Source organism: Mirounga leonina, unplaced genomic scaffold (genome assembly GCF_011800145.1).
Source record: "Mirounga leonina isolate KUSES-001 unplaced genomic scaffold, KU_Mleo_1.0 Mir_94, whole genome shotgun sequence".
NCBI classification, from domain to species: Eukaryota; Metazoa; Chordata; class Mammalia; order Carnivora; family Phocidae; genus Mirounga; species Mirounga leonina.
The window spans coordinates 6,949,922-6,976,054 of NW_023270855.1; the positions used below are offsets into that span (position 1 = coordinate 6,949,922).

The 26,133-nt window shown below is 38.3% G+C and overlaps 1 protein-coding gene across 8 annotated transcripts in view; it reads right to left on the reverse strand.

The window, feature by feature from the left end:
* Positions 1-26,133, reverse strand: part of ATG7 (autophagy related 7) — a 231,778-nt gene that overhangs the window by 99,532 nt on the left and 106,113 nt on the right. For 4 of the 8 annotated variants that reach the window (XM_034997759.1, XM_034997760.1, XM_034997756.1 and 1 more), the window contains one exon: positions 17,220-18,304. The exons of 2 other annotated variants lie outside the window; for them this stretch is intronic. In XM_034997759.1, the coding sequence (XP_034853650.1) occupies positions 18,137-18,304 (168 nt within the window). In that variant the 3' untranslated portion in view covers positions 17,220-18,136. Of the gene's footprint in view, positions 1-17,219; positions 18,305-26,133 lie in introns of those variants that run through there. 2 more of the 8 variants (XM_034997757.1, XM_034997758.1) reach the window with 1 other exon arrangement.

Sequence of the window (26,133 nt, forward strand, 5' to 3'; positions counted from 1 at the left end):
TTAAGTGGAACATACAAGAATTTTTAGAGTTAAAATAGAGAAATAAACCATCAGGCAAGAGGAATCCAAATAAGTAATAAACCTAAGCTGTTTAACCTCACTGATGATTAGGAAACTACAAATTTTTAAAAAAGCATAATGTCATATTGTTATACATCTAACAGATTGGCAAAAAATTTTAAATATGACAGTACCAGGATTTTGGCAAGGATATGTGGCCACAGAAACTCCCATATACTACTAGTAATGACTTAAATTGGTACAATTTAATTGGTACTGAAAGACAGTTTGCCATGATCTAAAAATGTTGAAGATTCACATTTTCCACGACCCAACAATTCTGACCTTAGTTATATAACCTAGAAAGTGCATTTTCAATAGGGGTAATATTATTCCCACAAAAGAACAAAATTTGATTTTTTTTTTTTTAAAGATTTTATTTATTTATTTGAGAGAGAGAGAGAATGATAGAGAGAGCACATGAGAGGGGGGAGGGTCAGAGGGAGAAGCAGGCTCCCTGCTTGGAGCAGGGAGCCCGATGCGGGACTCGATCCAGGGACTCCAGGATCATGACCTGAGCCGAAGGCAGTCGCTTAACCAACTGAGCCACCCAGGCGCCCCGCAAAATTTGATTTTTGATAAGTGAAAAAATCTTGACTATCACAATGGCTTGTAGCCTTCCAAAGCTCAACTCTACCCAACAAAATCCTACTCTTTAGGATTAATTAATTTAATTTGAATTTATAATTTTTAGTTTAAAATTAATTAAGTTTTCTCCTTAGGAGAGGTAATAAAAGAAAAAAGGCTGAGAGACACTGACCTAGAGAAATGTTGCATATGTAGTCCAGGAGATATATATATATATAAAAGAATGCTCTGACCTACACTCTATTATAGTCCAAATTGGAAGGACTACAGGTATCCATCTACAGTAGAATGGGCAAACTACAGCATATGTAAACTATAGAATACTATACAGCAATGAAAAGGAACAAACTTCAGCTGCACACAACAACATGGGTAACCTTCACAATGGTGAGCAAAAGAAGCAAGACACAGAAGATCATATGGGGCTTACTTCCTTATATAAAAGTTCAAAGTCAGGCAAAGTAAATTATATCATTCATACACCCAACTGAAGCTGTCAAGTAAAGCCAGGAAATAACTATCACAAGAGTAGGAAGGGCATTTACCTCGAGGGTTGTGATCCAGGAAGCCAAACATGAGAGGGGTGAAAGGGAACGTTTTATTTTTTGACTGGATGTGAATATGATAATCATTCTTTTGTATACATAATGTTTAATGCTTTCTTCTGGCTTATGTGATAGCTCATTTGAAAATATTAAGATATAGGGGCGCCTGGGTGGCTCAATCAGTTAAGCGTCTGCCCTCGGCTCAGGTCATGATCCCAGGGTCCTGGGATGGAGCCCTGACTCAGGCTCCCTGCTCAGCGGGGAGCCTGCTTCTTCCTCTCCCTCTGCTGCTCCCTCTGCTTGTGCTCTCTATCAAATAAATAAATAAAATTTTTAAAAAAAATATTAAGATATAAAAGAAAAAAGCAGGGGAGAAATCTCGATCTTTGCCAATTTCATTTTCCTAAAGCATTGTTTGGATCAAGTCATTCCTTTGCTCACACGTAATAATACAAACTGCCCCAAATGTACATGGTTCTTTCGGACTTTCATTTATAGAATCTCATGTGTACCCCAGCCTCGGTGGGAAGAAGACAGTTAGAAACCATTTCTCGGGCGCCTGGGTGGCTCAGTCGTTAAGCGTCTGCCTTCGGCTCAGGTCATGATCCTGGGGTCCCGGGATCGAGTCCCACATCGGGCTCCCTGCTCGGCAGGAAGCCTGCTTCTCCCTCTCCCACTCCCCCTGCTTGTGTTCCTACTCTCGCTATCTCTCTCTCTGTCAAATAAATAAAATCTTAAAAAAAAAAAAAAAGAAACCATTTCTCAAAGGAGGTTGGTACTTTAGAAGGGCCAACAGGAATACCAGGCAGACCCCATGGAGAAGGAAACAGGACTTGACCAGAAGGATGAGCTTGACCAAGTCTTGAGTGGGGAGAGGACAGGGCAATGGAACAGAAGTACGCATGACAGAACTGCAGAGAACACATGGGGGCATGCGAGAGACAAAGCTATTCAGCTATCCTTTTGAAGAGTTAATTTCAGAATAGGTAAGAATATTCTTTTAAAGATCATGATTAACTGAGAAGTTGCAACTGTTTCATATTAGGAGGTTCTACAAAGATTTATTTGAAAGTTAATGTGTATTCTTATACCTGGACTAGAATCAAGTAGTTTTCTATAGGTTCTTCTACAACAAAACTATCTCTTGCTAATGTCTTTGACACTCAAGATCCAGTTAATACAAATTATTTTAAGGGTTAATGATTATTTAAAGTTTAATTCAAGACATTTATGTTCAAAGGCCTATGGTGTCTCAAGAAAAAAATTTATTTAAAAAAACTATGGCAGTTTTCCATTTGGTTCATTTGCATTTAGCCTTACAAGAATTGATGCTTATATTATACTTCTAAGATTTCAAAGCACACTATAACAGCAACTTGGTGGGGGTAGGTATTATCCCATTTAATCCATTATACCTTAAGTTTAGTAGCAAAATTAAAAATAAACCAATCCACAGCAGTTTACTGTACTGGTAATTAGAAACTCAATGATTTTGTCTTCCAACAATAAGATCTAAATATTTCTAATTTAGCACTGATTTTTTTTTTTTAACCAGATGGCTGAATAAAGACAAATGGGGGCAAGCTCTTAATTTCTCTCTACAAATTAGAAAAAAGTAAAAGAAGAAACAAGTTGTCTCTTATCTGCCCTTTTCTCATTGGTTAAGTCTGGAGATGGAATCATGAATGAGTAAAACCTCATTCCCATGGATTTTAAGATGCCAGTCTGTTCTTAAAGACAGTTCAAGAATAAGAAAGCACAGTGAGGCTGGCCGACCAGGCTCCAGGATGGAACAGTGAAAGAAACCACGCTATTCAAGAATGCAGTTGGAAGGAAACAGACAAAAAGCAAAACTGCTCTTTGAAACTGTTCAATCTGAAAGCAGAGGCACTCTCTGTAAAGCAGAACACATCCATATCTTCCTGTCTGTTCTCAGGCACACGAAGCATATTGTAAACCCCAAGATGTAGAATAACACTGAGCACAGTTAAGTTTAACAGTGTCCGGTCAACTTAGCATATATCAGCACACTTCTCTGAGCTGTAAAATGTAAGATCCACCTCATAAGACTGGTATCAGCATTAGTTGCTGTGTGATCTCAGATGCTCCCATGCCGTGGCCCATTCTGGAATGCCTTCTCTCCTTTTCTCCTACACTTGGAGTGGCAACCTTCAAGGACCAGTTCAAATCCAACTCTTTCCTGGAGCCCTGTCTGCATCCTATGCTCCTGAAATCCTGCAGGACTTACTGTGCTGTGTGTCCAGCTCTCTGTGCACACTTACTGCCCTGCAGCCTTGGTTACTCCTCTGTTCTACCACCCTAACTGTGCCATGTCAGCCTCCTGAAGACCTGGTGTGTACCTCTTTGAATCTCCACACCTCCATGAACTTGACAAGGGGTCAACATTTGTTAATTGACAGAAGCCACGATTAAACACGAACAATATTTAATTTAAAAACAATGTACACCTTAGAATATCTCACATCCCTTCCCTCCTTGTTCTCCCACAGCTAATGGCAAAGCAAGAAGGATCAAGACTAAGATTTCAGAACCAAGAGTCAATTTAATTTTACAGTATCAAAACATGGAAACCCCCCAAATTCAACATAGCAGCTGTTACGTTTGCAAATGAGAAGGGTCAGCTGTAAAAATACGGCCCCTGGAATAATGGTCACAGGGCAAACTGCGGGAACATCTCCCCAGGACCCTCTATTGCTGATACAGTCAGGAAGTCAGGGCCAGTGGTGCCCTGGCCAGTGGCCCTCCTCTTCCTAGCCCCTACTTTCTCTGCCTCAGACTACATCTTGAAAAACCGCTCCCACCCAACAAAATGCACTACTTTGTGTAACTGTTTTTATAATTCAAAGGCATATATAACGGTCAGTAAGAACTTCTGACTGGATCAGGCTAACTGGCATTCCATTCCACTCTGAGACAACAGAATTCAGAAAAACCAACTTGATAGATCAACATAACCTCATGTCTTAAATGTTTTATTTCTGTTTGGCTTTACAAAATACCAAAAATAGGCTTCACAGTCCCATCCTACCTCCTCAAAAGCCTCAGGCACTGGGCACCCCCACGGGAGGATGAACAGGAACGCACAGCTCAGGGCTGGTTGGCTATGAAGGCTGTCTCAATCAGGCTAGGATGCCAATGTGATACCTGGAGGTACCTCACCTGGAAGAGGCCTGCCTAGAGTGGCAGAAACTCTGGGGTATGCTGCCTAATAGGATAACTGTCTCTCCCCATTTAGAAATCAGGGTGTTAAGTGCTAAGAGGTAAGATCAAGTTTCTATACCAAGTGACTGGTGCTAATTTTTATTTTTTAAAAAACCTTTTAAATATACAGTTACAAACTTGAGGAAAAAGCAAACAATGGTTTAAGAGGTGCTTTTAAAATTTTGTGAACTACTGGGAAAGTAGGAATACATACTGGATTTTAGATGCCATGATGGAATGATTGTTCATTATTCTGTAACAATAATGGTATTCTGCCTATATAAAAAGAGTATTTGTATTCTTAGGTGATTCATACTAAAAATTTAGAGGTGAGGGGTCACTGTATGTGAGACTTGATTTCAAATGGTTCCGGAAAAGAGAAGGTGTGTGAGTGTGTTTGTGATGTGTTGTGCGGATGTGCTAGCCATAGAGCAAGACAGGGTGAGAGGAGATGAGCAGCGACTAAGGCTTGGAACACTGAGGCACAATGAAAATGGAAAAAAAAATCACTATCACATCTAGACAAAGTTCATTTCTACAAAGAGTAAGCTAACATGCTCTGACAGCCTGTCAAAACAGAAAATCAATGCTGCCCTTAAAAGCCAGAGAGAGAGGGGCGCCTGGGTGGCTCAGCCGGTTAAGCGTCTGCCTTCGGCTCAGGTCATGATCCCAGGGTCCTGGGATCGAGCCCCGCATCGGGCTCCCTGCTCCGCAGGAAGCCTGCTTCTCCCTCTCCCACTCCCCCTGCTCGTGTTCCCTCTCTCACTGTGTCTCTCTCTCTCAAATAAATAAATAAAATCTTTAAAAAAAAAAAAAGCCGGAGAGAGAAAAGGAAAGAAGGAAGCACACAGAGTCCCAGCTATGTGCACTGGGGCTCCATGCTGTCTTTCTTTTCTCTTTGGTTAAACACCTTTATTGAGATATAATCCACATACCATACAATTCATCCATTTATTTTTTTTTAAGATTTCATGTATTTATTTGCCAGAGAGAGAGAGCACGCGCACACAAGCAAGGAGAGGGAGAAGCAGGCTCCCCACTGAGCAAGGAGCCCAACACGGGGCTTAATCCCAGGGCCCTGGGATCATGACCCGAGCCGAAGGCAGATGCTTAACCAACTGAACCACCCAGGCGCCCCAATTCACCCATTTAAAGTGCACAACTCAGGGCGCCTGGGTGGCTCAGTTGGTTAAGCGACTGCCTTCAGCTCAGGTCATGATCCTGGAGTCCTGGATCGAGTCCCGCATCGGGCTCCCTGCTCGGCAGGGAGTCTGCTTCTCCCTCTGACCCTCCTCCCTCTCATGCTCTCTGTCTCTCATTCTCTCTCTCTCAAATAAATAAATAAAATCTTAAAAAAAAAAAAAAAAAGATTTTTAAAAAAAGTGCACAACTCAGTGGTTGCTGTAGAGGCACAGCTGTGCACACATCACCACAATCTAAGATTAGAACATTTCATCACCTCCAGAAGAGACCCTTACCGTATGTAGTCGTTCCTCATTTCGCCCCAACCCCTACCCCCACTCCTGGCAACCTCTAGCTTACTTTCTGTCTGTATAGATTTTTTAATTCTGGACATTTCATATAAATGAAATCCTGTAATATGTAGCCTTTGGTGACTGGCTTCTTTCACTTAGCAGGTTCATCTGTGTTATGGTATGTGTCAGCAGTTCTTTCCTTTTTTACTGTCAAATAATATTCCAGTATTTTCCAGTCTAACACCCACGTTTTATCGATCCATTACATAGCTGGACCTCTGGGTTGTTTCTACTTTGGGGCTATTATAAATAAACAATGTTATGAACATCAGTGTACATGTTTTTCTATGAATGTATGTTTTCATTTCTCTGGGTTATATACCTTAGGGTGGAATTGCTGAGCCACATGGTAACTCTATGTTTAACTTTTTGAGGAACTACAAGACTGTTTTCCAAAGTGGCTGCACCATTTTACATTCCCGCCAGCAATGTATGAGGGTTCCAATTTCTCCACATCCTTGGCAACACTTGTTATTGTCTTTTTGATACTAGCCACCCCAGTAGGTATAAAGTGGTATCTCTGTGGTTTTGATTTTCATTTCCCTGATGGCTAAGGATGTTGAACATCTTTTCATGTACTTATTGGACATGGGTATATCCTCTTTTGAGACATGTCTATTTAAATCCATTGTCCAGTTTTTAATTGGGTTTATGTCTTTTTATTACTGAGTTGCAAGAATTTCCAATATATTCTGGATGCCAGTTCCATATCAGATATAGGACTTGCAAAAAACCATTTAAAGCACAGAATTTTAAATTTTGATGTACTCCAATTTGTCTATCTTTCCTTTTGTTAGGTACTTTCTTGTTTAATGCTTATAGTAGTTGTGAGGAGTAGGAATTATTGATCCCATTCTACAAATGAAGATGAAACTCAATGAAGTTAGGCAAATGACCCAAGGTCTCACACAGGGCTGCTACACATGGTCTTGCCCTGCACAATGCAGTCGGCTGAAAAGCGGCAGTCTTGGCTACTTGCTGGAGCTGCGATATGGACTCAGGCCTTCTGACTAGGCCAGGGTTCAGGCTACTCATTCACTCTATGAGTGTTATAGTGTAATATGGTTTATTTTTAAAGGAAATCCTTGGATTTTATACATTCAACATCCTAAAAATGTTGGCATTACTTAAAGGGTTTGGAGTTCATCTTTGGAAGCTATACAAAGAGGTTGCAAGTCGCAGATTTAAGGAACACACTCGATTATGGTGTGGGGAGACTTTAGTTTATAAAGAAGCCAAAAGTTCAGGGCATCAAGACTGCAATGAGGTAAGTTATTAGGCGGCTTACACCATATTGAATTTATATACACGGCTATACATACCAATCAATATAAAGCATGAGACATGTTATTTTATGGCTCAAAGTAGATCTTAATCTCTAAAAAATGCAACAAAAAATGTCTCTAGCAATGACAACCCAGATGGGACAGATACCAGAGAATGGTTATAAAATGTATAAAATGTACCAGCTATATATGAAACACACCACTGGATTATTAGAGCTAAAAAGGATTTTACATATGGTTCAATCCCTTTATTTTATTTTTTATTTATTTTATTTTAATTTTTTAAAGATTTTATTTATTTATTTGACAGAGAGAGAGACAGCGAGAGAGGGAACACAAGCAGGGGGAGTGGGAGTGGGAGAGGGAGAAGCAGGCTTCCCGCCGAGCAGGGAACGGATGTGGGGCTTGATCCCAGGACCCTAGATCATGACCGGAGCCGAAGGCAGACGCTTAACGACTGAGCCACCCAGGCACCCAATCCCTTTAAGTGGGGAAGTTGATGTACAAAATTTTCGAGTTATTCATCCAAGTACTCAGGAGAACACGAGCAGAACAAGGACTAAAATTTAAGAAGGATGTAGTTCCCATGTTCTTATTCTTAATATTTGCTGTTTTAACTCTGCTTTTAGTATTTATGATTCTCTTCTCTCTCCCATAGACCTCTAAGGAGATTATACCATCCAAGACAGCTCTTCAGAAGGGTGGAGGCTCCGACCAAACTTCATTGTTTATCCTCCAATTGGATTTTTCCCCAACACCAACTTATTTAAACATCTCAAATCTATGTAGATAACTCTGACAGCAAATAAAAGGGATTCATTTTATAAAGTGAGTTCTGAAGGGATACTGCCAAGCCTTGTTTCAAAAACCAGGCTCTTGTTTCCAATCGAAGAATTAAATGGCTTTCTGCCTGCTGTTTCTGCCTTTCCTCTTCAATTAGGGGAGAAGGCCAAGGCTGTGTCTCGAGGGATTGCTTCATAAGGAAAAATCAAGGCAGGATACAGTCTGAGGACCGGCCAGTTCAGGCTGGAAGTGGGCTAGCAGAGGGCTGTGGGAAAAGCGAACTGGATTCACGAGCAGGCTAGGTCAGTCTCCAGTGATTCCTCTCCACTGGAAACAGGTCTAAGTGCTGACACGGGGGTTTCCCACAGCTTCTACTGGCCTCCAAAGGCATATTTGTCATCAGAGGCTCTTGATGAAGCTGTACATAAATATCTGACTGTTGTTAAATACAAAACAAAACAAAACAAAAATATTCCACAGGAACCAAATTAAAACCATCTGTGAGCGGGAGAGGCCAAAAACTCAGTGTAAGTGCAAAAGGCCCAGCAGAAACCCTTGTTAATTGTGTTATTTACTTTGCTGAATAGTAAATTGTCATGCCAATGAAGTCATATCACATGACTATAATGTTTTTCATATGACTTTCCTGCTATGAGAGAAATGGGCACTTTATTTTCTAGAATTCTGAATTTTGTAGTAGATGAGTCAGAACCTGAGTTTTAATTCAGAATCAACCCTTCAGCTCAGCCTTTTTTATCTCTGCCAGGCTGTTCATGATTTTACACCTTATGTTATCATTGGCTTTAAACTTTATTTTTTAACAATCATTCGTTAAGCTCTGATTCTGCAGGAAAAAAGTTCTGCTTAGCAAATGCTTGACAAAGATGCAAATTCTATTAATGAAGTGCTGTAACTGCAATCCTGAAATCATAACTGCATGACACAGCATCAAATACTGATGATATAGTCAAGGCGAGGGAGGAAAACATAGCCTAAAAGTAATCCTGGAGTCACGGAACTTGCAAACCTTCGAAAATGAGAATTTCAGGGGAATTGGGGTATGAAATTTTGTTGTTTGAATTTCTCAAGGATATAGCTTGCTTTATTACCTCTCTTATGAATGAATCAGTCTTTTCTCTCTACTTACATGGGGTTTGAAAATTATCTGGCATTTCCCACAGCACAATGTCGAACCCACAGTTGGAACTAACTCAGTACACGTGAACAGGTACTTGATGAAAAATAACCCTAAGAAGATAAGTCACAGCAAATTTTATGAAAAGATGGCTAGGTCATTTGTGTGTCTGATTTACACTAAGCCTTTCTTCAATGAAATTCAGCAGTTTTAAAACTATTTGGTGAGCACTTCAACAGCTTCATGACTTGGACATTTTGTGCTTCATCAACTTTAAGGCCATTTCCTTTTGTTCCAACTGGGATAAATAGGGATGAACAAAAGAGAACTCGGGTCAATCTCCAAGTATCTAAACTCATTCTCAAAATGGCTCTTGAAAGTAAAGATCAGAACTTTCATGCAAAATTCCTTATTCGGATAGCAACATTTTAAGAGGGCAAAAAGCGGAGTTGGTGGGGGGGGGAGGGGCTTTCCACCATGGGGCCTTCTAATACTTCATAGGTAGAATATAACTATAATTTGGCAGCTAGATGGGCTACAGACTACAGACATGGATCTCTTTCTTAGTGCCTTCTTTAGGAAACACAACATTAGCAAAAACATTTATGAGGGGAGTATTTAAATTTTTAAGCTACAACTCAAGATAAAGTTAATCTACCACACACATTCCTCATTTAAATATTTTTTTTTATTGCATCCTACCTCTACAGCTTCTCCTCACTGCACTCAATGAAACAGGATAATTTTCTTTACCTACTAAGTCAATCTACCAGTCTTCCTCTTTTCCTCCCAGCTCTATTACCATCCTATCTCTAATACCATTCAGTCATTTCCATTCATTTATTCCACTACCTCAAAATCACCATTACATCAAATAAATTCATCTTTATAAGTCTGGGCTGTCCATCCCTCCCTTCCCCCCCATCACCACACTTCCAGTCCCCACTCTTCATCCTGCATCTCAACCCCTTCTCCAACAGAAACCAACCTGGTGATTTGTCTGTTAATCTCAATCTCAACAGCACTATGATTACACTAGTAACCTAGACTAAAATAATGGCAATCAATCATCTGGGGCTATTTGATGATGGCAGAAAGGTGGGTGCAAAAAATTTGGTTGCATTAATCAATCTCACTAAATCTAGGTGATTCTGTCTTGAATATATCTTCCAATCCATTATTCCTGTGCTCCTTTCTATGAAAAGAAAGGGATTTGTAGTCTCTAGTAGGATGAGCTTTGCATTCTTCTTTTATAAAGGGTCTATATTTGGGGAGATAGACCACAGGTGTTAAAGGATAGGGGATTGTTTAATAGCATCAAAACTTTTCTTTCTTTAATGAAAAAAGAATTATCTTGCTACAACATGGATGAGCCTTGAAAATATCATGCTAAGTTAAAAACAGCAGACACAAAAGGCCAAATATCATTTGATTTCATTTACATGACATGTCCAGAATAGGCAAATCCATGGAGACAGAAAGTACAGTAGTGGTTGCCAGGCCTGGAAGGAAGGGGGAATGAGCAGTGGCTGTTTAATGAGTATGGAGTTTCTTTTTGGGTGATGAAAATGTTCTAAACTTAGTAGTAAGGGTAGCACAACAACTCTGAATACACTAAAAACCACTGAATTGTACACTTTAAAAGGGTAAATTTCATGGTATGTGAATTGCAACTCAATAAAGCTGTTATTAAAAAAAAAAAAACACCTTATCTGATTTCAGATAACTCTGGCTCCAACTACATTCTCATGATTCTGAGTAACACTCTAGAGACTCTTGGCCTCTGAGACCTTTATTCAGCCTAGAATGCCCTCCTCCATTTCCCTCCCAATTTTTATTTTTAAAGACAGCCTACTCATCCTTTAAAACTAACTGGTGATGGATGTTAACTAGACTTATTGTGGTGATCATTTTGGAATACATACAAATATTAAATCACTACACAGAAACACTAATATATAATGTAATATATCAATTATAGCTCAATAAAAATTAAATTAAAAATTAATTAAATTTTAAAATTTATTTATTTACTTATTTATTTTTAAAGATTTTATTTATTTGACAGAAAGAAAGACAGCAAAACAGGGAACACAAGCAGGGAGAGTGGGAGAGGGAGAAGCAGGTTTCCCGCCGAGCAGGGAGCCTGATGCGGGGCTCGATCCCAGGACCCTGGGACCATAGACCTGAGCTGAAGGCAGACACTTAATGACTGAGCCACCTAGGTGCTCCAAATTTTAAAATTTAAACTGGAATACTTGTTCCCTTATGTGTGAAGCTTTCTTTGACATCCCTACTCCCCCAGGCAGGAGTAACTGCTCTCTGAGCACTTAATATATATAAATGATAAAATATTTTTGATGAGTGGCGCCTGGGTGGCTCAGTTGTTAAGTGTCTGCCTTTAGCTCAGGTCATGATCCCGGGGTTCTGGGATCGAGCCCCACATCGGGCTCCCTGCTCTGCAGGAAGCCTGCTTCTCCCTCTCCCACTCCCCCTGCTTATGTTCCCTCTCTTGCTGTGTCTCTTTCTCTGTCAAATAAATAAATAAAATCTTAAAAAAATATATTTTTGATGGTATTAGAATGTACTATTACATCTGTTTTTCATATTAGACTATGAGTACATCTCATTAATTTCTGTATTCAGTTACCAGCACAGTGACTTGCTATCAAATTTTTTTTAAAGATGTTCAGTAATTCCTGTTATAAAAAACAGTATTTGTACAAATACGTATTTTATAAACAATGTATAAAATGATACAGTCACATAAAATTATCTGGTTGAATCTTTTGCAATTCCAGAGTTGAGGCATAAAAAGAGTCCAAGATGAGAACTGGGCATTCTTGTTGCATTGCTAAAACAAATAAATCAGGACCTTTCTATATGGGATGAAGAATTTCGTATTTTTATTACTCAACACCTGTTAATGCATTGGGAATCAAATACATAAATCAAAATGGTACCTTCCCACAGATTATATATATATGTAGATATATATATAGATATATTTATTTACACACACACATTTTTCACAGTAATGTAAAATAATGTAGGTAGGGCAATCAATTTTGTTATGTCTTCTGCTGAGCATTATCTTAAAACACAGCCCTATTTAGAACACTGAAAGACATAAAACAGTTAATAACAAACAAAAAGAAATAATCAATAGTAATACAATAATAGTAAGGGACTTTAACACCCCACTTACACTGATGGACAGATCATCCAAACAGAAAATCAACAAGGAAACAGTGGCTTTGAATGACACACTGGACCAGATGGATTTAACAGACATATTCAGAACATTCAATCCTAAAACAGCAGAATACGCATTCTTTTCAATTGCATACGGAACATTCTCCAGAAGAGATCGCATATTAGGACACAAAACAAGTCTCAACAAATTAAAGAACAATATCAAAGTGATATCATGCATCTTTTCTGACTACAATTTTATGAAACTAGAAATCAACCACAAGAAAAAATCTGGAAAGAGCACAAACACATGGAGGTTGAATAACATGCTACTAAACAATGAATGGGTCAACTAAGAAATCAAAGAAACTGAAATTTACACAGAAACAAATAAAAATGAAAACACAATGGTCCAAAATCTTTGGGATACAGCAAAAGTGGTTCTAAGAGGGAAGTTTATAGGAATACAGGCCTACGTCAGGAAGCAAGAAAAATCTCAAACAACCTAAACTTACCCATAAAGGAGATAGAAAAAAGAACAAACAAAACCCAAACCCAGCAAAAGGAATATAAACAATTGTAACAGAAAATTATTAAAACCTATATGCCAAAAATTGGACAACTTAGAAGAAATGGACAAATTCCGAAAAACATTATAACCTCCCAAAAATGAAGCAGGAAGAAATAGAAAATTTGAACAGACCAACTGCCAGCAAAGAAATTGAATCAGTAATCAAAAAAACTTCCAACAAACAAAAGTCCAGGACTAGGCAGTTTCACAGGTGAATTCTACCAAACATTTAAAGAAGTGTTAATACTTATTCTCAAACTATTCTAAAAAATATAAGAGGAAGGAAAACTTTCAAATTCACTCTATGAGGCCAGTATCATCCTGATACCAAAACCAGATAAAGATGCCACAAAAGTGGGAACTACAGGCAAGTATCTCTCATGGATATAGATGCAAAAATCCTCAACAAAAAATGAGCAAACAGAATCCAACAATATATTTAAAAAAATCAAAGAACATGACTAAATAGGATTTATTCCTGGGATGCAAGCGTGGTTCAATATTCACAAAACAATCAACGTGATACATCACATCAATAAGAGAAAGGATAAAAACCATATGACCATTTCAATAGATGCAGAAAAAGCATTTGATGAGGTACAACATCCATTCATGATAAAAAAAAATAAAATAAAAACAACCCTCTGCAGAGTAGGTCTAGAGGAAATATATCTTAACATAATAAAGGCCTTATGTTAAAAGCCCATAGCCCAACACCATACTCAATGGTGAAAAACCAAGAGCTTTTACCCTAAGGTCACAAACAAGACAAGGATGTCCACTCTCACCACTTTTATTCAATATAGTACTAGAAGTCCTAGCAACAGCAATTAGACAACATAAAGAAATAAAAGGCACCCAAATTGGTGAGGAAGAAGTAAAACTCTCATTATTTGCAGATGACATGATACTCTGTATAGAAAACCCAAAAGACTCCACCAAAAAACTACTAGAACTGATAAATGAATTCACTAAAGTCCACAGGATACAAAATCAACGTACAGAAATCTGTTGCATTCCTACACACTAATAATGAAGCAACACAAAGAGAAATTAAGAAAACAATCCCATTTACAATGGCATCAACAACAATTAAATACCTAGGAACAAACTTAACCAAGGAGGTGAAAGACCTACTCTAAAAGCTATAAAACACTGATAAAAGAAATTCAAGATGATGCCAAGAAATGGAAAGACATTCCATGTTCATGGGTTGGAAGAACAAATATCGTTAAAATGTCTATACTAGCCAAAGCAATCTACAAATTTAGTGCAATCCCTATCAAAATACCAACAGCATTTTTCACAGAACTAGAACAAACAATCTTAAATCTTTTTGAAGATTTTATTTATTTATTTTAGAGAGAGAGTGTGTGTGTGCAAGTTGGGGGAGAGGAAGAGGGAGAGGGAGAGAGAATCCCAGGCAAACTCTGTGCTGAGTGCAGGGCCCAATGCAGGGCTCGATCCCATAACCCTGAGGTCTTGTGACCTGAGCCAAAATCAAGAGTCAGACACTTAACCAATTGAGCCACCCAGGCGCTCCCAAACAATCCTAAAATTTGTATGGAACCACAAAAGACCCCAAATAGCCAAACCAATCTTGAAAAAGAAAAGCAAAATTGGAGATATCAAAATTCCATATCTCAAGTTACATTACAAAGTGGTAGCAATTAAAACTGTATGGTACTAGCATAAAAATAGATGCACAGATCAATGGAATAGAAAAGAAAACCCAGAAATAAACCCATTATATGGTCAATTAATCTTCAACAAAGGAGGAATGAATATACAATGGAAAAATAACTCTTCAACAAATGGTGTTGGGAAAACTGGACAGCAACGTGAAAAAGAATGAAATTGGACCATTTTCTTTCACCATACACAAGAATAAACTCAAAATTGATTACAGACCTAACAGTGAGACCTGAAATCATAAAAATCCTTATAGAGAGCACAGATAGCTATCTCTCCAACATGGGATGTATCAACATATTTCTAGATAATGTCTCTTGAGGCAAGGGAAATAAAAGCAAAAATAAACTATTGGGACTACGTCAAAATAAAAATCGTCTGCATAGTGAAGGGAACAATCTACAAAACTAAGAAAACAATCTACAAATGGGGGAAGATATTTACAAATGGCATATCCAATAAAGGGTTACCATCCAAAATGTATAAAGAACTGATACAACCTAATACCCCAAAAACAAATAAACCAATTAAAAAATGGGTAGAAGACATGAACAGACATTTTTCCAAAGAAGACATCTAGATGGCCAACAGACATATGAAAAGATGCTCAATATCACTCATCATCAGGGAAATGCAAATCAAAACCACAATGAGATATCATCTCACATCTGTCAGAATGACTAAAATCAAAAACATAATAAACAGCAAGTGTTGGCAAGGATGTGGAGAAAAAGGAACTCTTGTACGTTGTTGGTGGGAATGCAAACTGGTGCAGCCACTATGGAAAACATTATGGAGGTTCCTAAAAAAATTAAAAATAGAACTACCCTATAATCCATTAATCACACTACAGGGTATTTACCCCCCCTCCAAACAAAACAAAACAACAACAACAAAAAAACACTAATTGAACGGGATACATGCACCCCTATGGTTATTACATCATTATTTACAATAGTCAAACTGCAGAAGCAGCCCAAGTATCCACTGATAGATGAATGGATAAAGAAGATGTGGTATATATACAGTGGAATATGGTTCAGCCATAAAAAAGAATGAAATCTTGCCATTTGCAACAAAATGGATACAGCTAGAGAGTATAATGGTAAGCGAAATAAGTCAGAAAAAGGCAAATACCATATGATTTCAGTCTTCTGTGGAACTTAAGAAATCAAACATAACAAAGAAAAAAAAATGTTTGAAATAGACTCTTAACTATAGAAATCTGATGGTTACTAGAGGGGAGGTGGGTGGAGGCATGGGGGAAATAGGGTTGAGGTAGGAAGAGTACACTTATCATGATGGAAAATAAGCTGAAATAAAAAGACAAATTTTTTTTTAATTAAAAAAAAAAACCACAGCCCTATTTAAGGCTCTTTTAAAAAAAATAACGATACTTCTCTCAGATAAGGATTGCAAATTCTAATACCTGTAAGAGTCATTAACTCAAGAGCATCATTTAAATGGAGAATATCACCTAAAAAATAACTTTGGGCAAAAAACCAACAAATGTGTGTCTCTAGAAAGGAAACTAGGTGGTAAGGGACAAGTGTAGGAGATTTCCTTTACATGCAGAATATTTTTTATACCTTCAAATTTCATATAAAGTACATTATTTATCTATAAAATTTGCATCCTTGCTCCAGCTAACCATCACTATTAAGAAATGCAGGCCTGGGCTTGCCAGATCTGATTTTTCAAAGAGGTTAGAAATGGGAAAATTCAGATTTTTATGTAAAATTCATAAGTTTTAAATGTTGACTTATTCAGAATTTAGCACACAGGGCAGGCCAAACAAAACACACCTGCAAGCTATATCTGGCTCACAGGCCAACCAGTCTACCATCTCTAATCAAAAATTTGATGTGTGGCTTATGATTCCAAAACTATAAATATAATTTAATGGGGGAAAACTTCAAAAAGAAAACTCCGACTTGTGGATGAAACCATATCCCCTCTTGCCCCACCATCTATTTAGTCACTATTGCTCTCTTAAACTTTCCCTTCTCTTCCTGGGTCTTTGAAAAGGCTATTAATGTTTGACCAGCTAAAATGCAAAGCAGGTCAGATCTCATCAAGGAATCTGCCCATTATCCTAGCACCTGCTCTGTTTTAAAGAGTGAAATTTCGGGTCAATTTCAAGTTGCAATTCATCTAGCCAACAAGAGAGAAGTATATGAATAATTTCTAGATGGGTAGAAATATTCCCTCAGCAAACCAGTCAAACAATTGCATGGTTGAAAAGACCTGCAAGTTATTTTAACCTTATCATCAGGCAGTACAATGCTACCCAAAAGATAAAATGGCAGCCGTGATCAACATAATGTTCTGAACCATGTCTGGGAACCAATCACAATTTTGGGAAAAATCTCAAATTCTCTTTAAGTTCAGCAGAGATGCTGTTTATCTTCTGAAACTGAAGCTAAGAGACTCTATGTGTGTCTAACTGTTGGTTATAAGTGGAGTACTACATCTATTGAATGCCCAGAGGACACCAAGGCAAGTTAAAGAAGAACTGGTTTCAGCTTTTTTTTTTTTTTTAAGTTTTCTTTATTTAAAGAATCTTTACACCCCATGTGGGGCTTGAACTCATGACCCCCAGATTAAGAGTTGCATGTTCTTCTGACTGAGTCAGCCAGGCACCCCAGAACTGATTTCAGTTTTAAAAGTAGTACGAGAGATGTACTATCTTGCCTCTCTGGTGTGCCTAAAACTCTCACCTCAATCTGCTGAAAGTTTCAAAGGATTTGACTCTGGTAGTTTCGATTTTCTTTACTCAGTGCTACTAGCTCCAATCTCCAAACAGCAGCCTTTGTTTGCCACAAGCTAGTCCAGTATCGGGCCTGAATGTCTACCCAATGGCTGCTGGGGCCTGCCCCAATGGTGAAGACACACAATCCCAGGCAGGGGTGGGAATGAGGTGGGAGTCAATAAATAGGACAATAGGACTAATAGCATCTTTGCAAGTGTTCCACTCCTGTGGGACACAGGTACTCAAGGTTTTCTTTATGTAGCTTGTGGAAATGATAAGACAGGCCACATTTCTCCTAAGAACTTCTTCATGGAAATTAAGATCTGCAATATATTCTAATTGACAAGCAACACGTAACTCTCTCAGGTTGTGACTGGGGAAGCCATTTTATAGTAGAGTTCAGTGACCCAAGAAGATGTATCCAATTATGAAATAAAAGCCAGGCATGTTCTCTCTGAAGAACATGGCCAGAGCCCAGTCTTCCCTGTCTTACATTCTGATGTGTGGACATCAGAGACAACTCTCCCATGGCCACAGGCATGCTGTTCTTCAGAAAGGACCAGAGGTGCTTGAAAATAGATAATGCATACTCCCTTTAATTATGTGCATTTGGCACCTACTATACAACAATCTGCACACATCAACATCCAGCGACTGCAGAAGGTTCCTTCTCTGGTAGCTAGCAGGCTTATTTAGTGATGTATGTTCTAAGGAAAAAAATCAGAATTTACCGCTCCCTTACTGTTCCATAAATGTGAGTATCAAGTAGGTTTCAAACACCCCAGTCCTCAGTAGAGAGAGCTCGCTTTATTCTTACCTCAGCAGCTTGGGTCTCTTGATGCAGCAAAGTGAGACCAGTCAAGTCTTCTAAGAAGGAATGTGAAGAATTAAACACCTTCGCTAGGAAATTAAATCCTTCTCGTTCATACTGATCAAGAACCTGTAAAACATTTATATTTTTTAAAAGGGGCTGGTTTTGAAAGCATATTACAAGATTTTCACTTCTATAAGCACTTGTCAAAAATGAAACTAAAACTAGAATTAAATAATGCAATCTGGAGGGCAAAAACTGGGAGGGCTTAGGATTTATCATTTTCCCTTCTTAGAAACAATGACAATATCCTTTTCCAATTCTGATGACAATTTTTCTCAAAATTTGTTTCATGACAATTCACTAAAAATTCTAGGAAAGCTGGGGTTCCTACTTCTAAAGTTCACTTGTTAGGGAAAAAAAAAAAAAGGCCAGAAAAGAGCCAAGAAAAAAATTAGAGAGGATAAAAACAAAGAGAGGGACAAATGGATGGGAAATGTGATCTACCGGCTAGCCATATGTTTTTTTTAAAAAACAGAATAGTTTAAAACGTAAAAATAAATTTCACCAGGCATGTCACGAAAGAGGATATCCAAATGGCCGATAAACATACGAAAAGTTGCTCAACATTACAAGTGGTTAGGGAAATGTAAACTAAAACCATAATGAAATCTTACTTTATATACACCAAAATGGCTAAAATAAAAAAGAAGATACCAAGTACTGGCAAGAATGTAGAACAACTGGGATTCTCATGGGAGTGCAAAATGAGAAAGCCATTTTAGAGGCTTAACACTTATATGCCCTGTGATCAAGCAATTTGACTCCTAGATATATATACCCTACAAAAAAAGTATGTGGTTGTGTATCAGAAGACCCAAAGTGTCCATAGCAGCACTACTCATGATGGTCCAAACTAGAGACTACTCAAGTGTCCATCAATAGTAGAATGAACAAAGGGGTATATTCATGCAATAGAATACTACTTAGCAACGAAAACAACTATATCTACTTGCAACAATATAGATAATTCTCACAATGTTAAAAGAAAGAAGAGATAAGCATTATTTACTGCACGATTACATTTTTTAAAAAAAAACAGGCAAAACGAATCTAAGTGAGGAGAGTGGGTTACCCATGGAGGGACTGTAACTGAACGGGGCACAAGGGAGGTTCTGGATACTGATAACATTTGTTTCTTTATCTGGGTGTTGGTGTACTTTGTGAAAAGCCATCAAGCCCTTTTTTTGTATATATGTTGTCCTTCGATAAAAAGATTCAAGGCCTGCAGTCTTGACAGGAGAACAATTTGAGAATATCTGAGTTCTCAGAAGCAAACAAAATAATGATTATTGTATTTAAAAATTCAAAGATCACAGGAATTGTGAGTGTTAGGAAATAGTGAACCAGAATGTCTCTAAAATTCTCTCAGAACTCGGAAGAAATAAAGAGATGAATGTATCAAAAAGCAGACATTGAAGATCAATCCAAGAAATCAATTACACATGAAGAGAAAGGCTGGAGAAGCAGTAACACAAGAAATAGAAAACAATTTTTAAAAAATTTCTCCATAAAGAAACAAAAATGTATAAACCCTTAATGCAGCAATTCCACTTCAAAGACTTTTCATACAGATATAGTTGTTCATGGGGAAAAAAAATGATATGTAACGATGCTCACTGAAACACTTTGCAGCAACAAAAGATTAGAAGTGACTACTCTTTAATAGGGGCTGGTTAACAAAATTATGGTGTATTTACAATCAAGGGCATAATCTAGATCCGTTAAAAGAATGAGGTAGCTCTATAGTATTGATGTAAACTTATTTCTAAGACATACAGGTATATTAAAAGCAATGTCCAGACCATGTGTCTAGTATTAATGTCTTAAAAAAATAAAGATAGAGGAGGAAAGAGGAAGAAAGGGAAATGTAGCTGTGTGTATGCTTGTTTATGCATGTAAGATCTCTGGAAGAATACACAGAAGTCTCTATTTTTTCCCCTAGTGCTGGAGGAAAGTCTCAGAAGAGGAGGAGGAGGAAGAGCTCTGAAGCCCTGATAGAGCTGGAGCTAGGAGGGGCAGCCCTCCTTCAGCTACGAGCAACAAAGCAGCAGTAGTGATAAGTTAGGAGAGCAGGGAACTGGGGACCGAGAAGCTCTGGGGTCTGACAGCAGGCAGCAAGGTCATCTGCTGCCAGAGAAGGGAATGGGTGGGCCATGGAGCTTGAGGGGGTAGTGATGGTCTGGGACAGCTGCGTGGGGAATGTGAGAAAAGGAAGTGGAGGCCCCTGCTCAGGACAGAAAATATACATTTTGGGAGAAATGTGGTTAAGGACCCATCTAAGCTTGGGCACTGACAGGATAAAGCTAACCGAGAGGTCAAAGAAATTGAGGGGCTGCTGAGTACCAGTGAAGGGAGCCAAGGAAGGGAAGGTAAGACCAGGCCGGAGGGAACAGATACACTGGGGATCATGGAGGAGCAAAGGGTGATCAGTATGCCTCAAGCTACACAAAGCAAAGCCTTTGGTTGATGAGCCCCAGTAAATTAATCTGACAACCCAATGCCTGGATAAAAAGGCACTTAGTAACTGAATCCCTCAGTAATAAAGAGATTCCTTACAAACAGGAATTTTATCTTAGGAAAAATATGCATGAAAATTAAGTGATCTTTTTCAAAATGATAAATACTGTGTGCTTAGTGATCACTTATTTCTGAATCACTAAGCTCACTAATTAACTACTCTGTGCCAGGTTTTCAATAAGGTAAAAGAAGAAACAGGCTTGAAAAATGGATAAAAACCTTTAAAAAATTAGAATAATTCCAGAGATGATACTTTGTTGGACCTTAATCAACCTTTCAGATTTCAAGCCCATGTTTCCACAGATAATTTTGCAGTGCTACAAATCTGAATAGCAGAAAAACTAACAGCAAGAGCAGTAGGAGTAAAAGCCTCCCCCATAATCAAGATGTACAGAAAGTTTAATGCTGAAACACTATTCATTGTTCTGGCTTCAAAAATATGTGGAAAAACTTAATCCTCCGGGGGCATATTTAATCATGCAAGAGTTTTCTAGTATTCCCTTTATGTGCTGGGAAGTTAATCTGTATTACGAGTGTAAGCAGCTTATAAAAGGTACAAGGGTATTTTTCCCTACAGTTTGACCTTCTTAAAGGGGAAAATGTGTTTTAAATTATCCCTCACCCCACAAAAAGATACCATTACAATGAATATGAGCACTGCAACAATGTGTCAGTCTACATAAAACATAATGAACCTCCTAAGTAATTATATAATACATGGTACTGAGAAGTGTACACATTACATTTTGATAGGTTATAAGTACTCTAAAGGTACTGGGGGAGTTTGCTAAGTTAGAGAAATAGGACTCTTTTAATACAAGGATATGGGTCCTTTCCTGATGAACATGATTTTCCTTATTTCACTGTTTTATAAGGCTAGGTGAGCTTTACTCATGTCACATTCATACTGCTGGACAAAGATGACAGAATCTCTTTTTAAGACATGGTTATATGAGTATCCATTCTTTTGCTGAGATTCTTTGTTGACTCTTCACTAGATCAAACCCATACCCCCCCAGCTAGGCATTTAAGTCCCCCCAGAACCCTCCAACTTTGGACAACTCTCTGGAGAATGCCTTTCATAGAGTTAAGATTGCCTGACAATACCACGCAATGATTTACATTTCATGAGAAGCAGAAGAGATACATGGTTTACAATTCTTGTCTATTCTTAAACAAGGATATGAGGAAATGAGTACTCAACCTAAAAAAATAGTTTGTGTTTTCTTCTTTTAGCTTATATATTTTCATGCAGTGTCTGTAAACCTCTTATTTAAAGTCTCTGTTGTTTAGAAATTGTATTTACTTACTCTAAATGATTTAAAAATACATATGTGTCATGATTTCTAATATACTCAGGGAAAGGTAGCCCAATATCCCAGATAGGGTAATAAAAGAGTATGGCTGGAAGCCACCAGGACCTTTAATTCCCATCCTATGAAAATCCACAAAAGAAGGGTCAAAACACTCCCATCTGATGGACAGTCACCCAGTAGTCTGCAGAGGCTTTGCTCCAAGGAGGGCAAAACCCTCTGTTTTCAAGTTCTGTTACTAACGGAGCAATTCCATATCACTTTGGATAATGAGCTGGAAGCATCACTAATAAGACCAGGAAACCCCCTGATCCATTTGTCTCTTGGTGTCTGGGATTTCTCTCATCATAATAAAAAAGAATCAAAGAGGAGGACAAAAAGCTCTGGTTTCAGCAGCCCTTACAACTACTGTCCCACCTTCACTGCTCCCAGCTCCTTTCTTGTTTCCTCTTGGTGCTAACCACTGAGAGTGACCCCCTGTCTTCCCCATCAAGTGAGATCTTTCACTTCCATCAAAGTTCAGCTCAAGTACCAGCTCCTGCAGCAAGTCTTGCCTGATTAATTCCACTCGCTATGATCTTTTCTTCCCTTTTATATTCTGATCCTACTTTCCAGGGCACACTAAGTTGCCAAAAGAATTGAAGGAAATGCTCACACTATCCCTGGTTATCAAGGGTTGATGGCATTTCCAACTATCAACCACATGTTTGGTAACTTTGTTTCTATTTCCATATATCTCAGTGATACAAAGCTGATAATGGATGAGAAAACAGCTTCATATGGAAACATATAGCTATCAATCTAATTAAATCTGCTGCTGTTAACTCACTCTATTGGACATAGGCAGGATTTATAAGGCCAAACTAGAAAAAAAAAGAAAGACAAATCTGAGTTCAAGACATGGAACGGTATTACTGGCATACCAAAAATATAGAACAAGACAGTCTCTTGTTCTTTCCCTAAAGTCACCGTATAGTGTACCATCTCAGGCATCCAAATGCAAAATGGGCACAACTATAATTTAGAAGATTTGGAAGAGTTCAAGACAAAACACCAAATAGTATCAACATCAAGATAACTGACTATGGAATAAAAGTCAATGCTTTAGTATTTGGTTTAACACATAACTGCATTTAAAAAATCAAGTATTATCTCTCGGTTTTTTCATATACCAAAATCACATTTCTGCTTGAGTTAACTGGGAAGAAGAAAAGAAACTGATAACTGGGAGTAACACACAACTGGGAGCAACCTGGCAACACTGGGGGCAAGACACTTCACCTTTTGGAGCCTGTCTGCTCATCTCTAAAATGGGAATGCAACTCCATGCCTGTTACCCTACTGAGATACAAAAAGGAATCACAACTTCAATCACTGACAAAGAATGGCTTATGAAGGGAAACAGAAATGCTATGCATTTATTACTTTAAAAATATTATTGCCAAATAGGATTTGATAAATACAGAAAACACATGACAAGAAGACACACAGTGGTGTCGGTGATAATAGCAAGGACCTCTGTAAATCCTCTCCTCTGTAAGAGAAAAGAGAACAGGGACAAAGTCCGGGGAGTATTTATTCAGAAAACATCTGAATCTCTCTGTAAAAACAATGGGCTTTGAGGCTTTTACCCCCTTCCCCTTCCCAGCTCGAATGTAGCCTTGAACACTAACAATACACAGTCATAGTGGCAACCAGCCTGGCAGCCACTGGAGGGGGCAGACTGGGGCTGAAGCTCCTTCAAAGTTCCATTTTCAGAAAACTGCCACCTGTTTGGTGGTTCCCAGGGAAACCCTGCTTGTATGTTCTTTTTATTTGACCTGACTCAGAACTCACCCAGTGTGAAAGCCTTTCTCGCAGGGCTAGCTGTTGACAAGTATCAGGGACAACTGTTTAACATCATGATCTCCTGAGATGGTGGATAATAGTTGCTGCAACAATGCGCTAACCAAAGAATGTAAAACAAAAATGTGGGGACTACCATTAAGAGACTTTGAAAAGTTCCAACATATTCTTGAGAATCTAGAAGACTGTGCACAGGCACAGGGTGACGTATATGCCCAAAGTTGTGCACACTCTGAGGAAAGATCTGAGAAGGCCCTAAGCTCTCACTTCTAGTTGAGTATCTGTGCAAGCAGGAGATGAAAGGTAAGGCAGAGCTCTTAAATGCCTGGCTCAGCACTGAAGGCACTCCCCAATACACACACAGAGCACCTCAGCAAAGACTGTGATTTACCGGTTCCAGGAAATTCAGAAAATCTCTGTCTGATCATTAGATGATGACCAAGCTAACCGAGCAGAAACTTCATGGTCACACAAAGAAGACCAACTTAATGAAATTAATTCAGCAAAGCCATTAAATAACAAACAAACAACAACAGCAAAGAGCAACAATAAACCATGGGCAGGGGAGAGAATCTGATTTCCAGAGTTAACACATTATATTATGTAACACATCCAGTTCTCCACAAAGATTACTGGATATGCAAAGAAACCAGAAAATATGTCCCATACAAAGAAACAAAACAAAACCAAAAATGGTCAACAGAAACCATTCCTGAGGAACTTACTAAACAAAGACTTTAAAACAGCTACTTTAAGTAAATTCAAAGAACTAAAAGAAACCATGTCTAAGAACCTAAAAAAAAGTATGAAAATGATGCTTCACCAAAATAGAGAATATCAATAAAGAGAAATTATAAAGAAGAACCAAAGAGAAATTCTGGAGTTAAAAAATACAACTGAAGAGAGACTGAAATCAGTTTTGGGCATGGTGAAGAAAGAATCAGTTAATTGGAAGATAGGTCAACTGAAAATATCCAGTCTGTGGGGGCATTTGGGTGGCTCAGTTGGTTAAGCATCTGACTTCTGATTTTGGCTGGGGTCATGATCTTGGGGTTGTGGGACTGGGTCCCATGCGGGGCTCTGTGCTGAGCATGGAGCCTGCTTAAGATTCTCCCTCTCCCTCTCCTTCTACCCCTCCCTCCCCACTCACTTGTGCATGCTCTGTCTCTTAAAAGAAAAAGAAAGAAAGAAAGAAAAAGTATCCAGTCCAAGGAACAGAAAGAAAATGAACAAAGCCTCAGAGACTAATGACAGAGATGTCATTAGTATATGACATCATATACTAATAAAGGAGTTCCAGAAGAGAAGAAAGAAAGAAAAGGGCAGGAAGAATATTTGAAGAAATAATGGCAAAAACTTCTCAAATTTTATGAAAAACATTAATCTACACATCCAAGAAGCTCAGTTCCAAGCAGAATAAACTCAAAGAGATCTATACCTAGACACATCATAATTAAACTGTCAAAAGACAAAGGGATGATCAGGCAAACGCAAATCAGAAATAACCTATCATGTAAAGGGAATCATTAATAGCCAATTTCTCTTCAGAAACTACAGGGACCAAAAGTACTGGCATGAAATAGGGGCGCCTTTCGGCTCAGGTTATGATCCCAGGGTCCTGGGATCGAGCCCTGCATCGGGCTCCCTGCTCGGCGGGAGGCCTGTTTCTCCCACTCATCCTGCTTGTATTTCCTCTCTTGCTGTCTCTCTGTCAAATAAATAAATAAAATCTTAAAAAAAAAAAAAAAAGTACTGGCATGAAATATTCAAAGTGCTGAAAGCAAAAGACTGTCAACCAAGAACTCTATGTCCAGTAAAACTAACCTTCAAAAATGAAGGAGAAATGAACACATTCCCAGATAAACAAAAACAAGGGAATTCATCACCAGCAAGCCTATCCTGTAAAAAATTCTGAAGTGAGTACTTCAGGTTGAAATGAAAGGACACTAGACAGTAACTCAGATCCACAAGAAATAAAGAACACAGGTAAAGGAAACTGCATAGATAAATATAAAAGACAACAAATGTATTTTTTTCTTTGTGATTTTTTTTCTTCTATGTGATTTAAAATACAGATACATAATAAAATAAAATACAAATATACAAATGCATAAAGCAATACTTATACATCTGTGTTGTCACATGAAGATTTAATCTGTGTGACAGTAAGCCCACAAGAAGCGGAGGCAAACCAAGGTACAATGGAGCAAAGTTTTTACT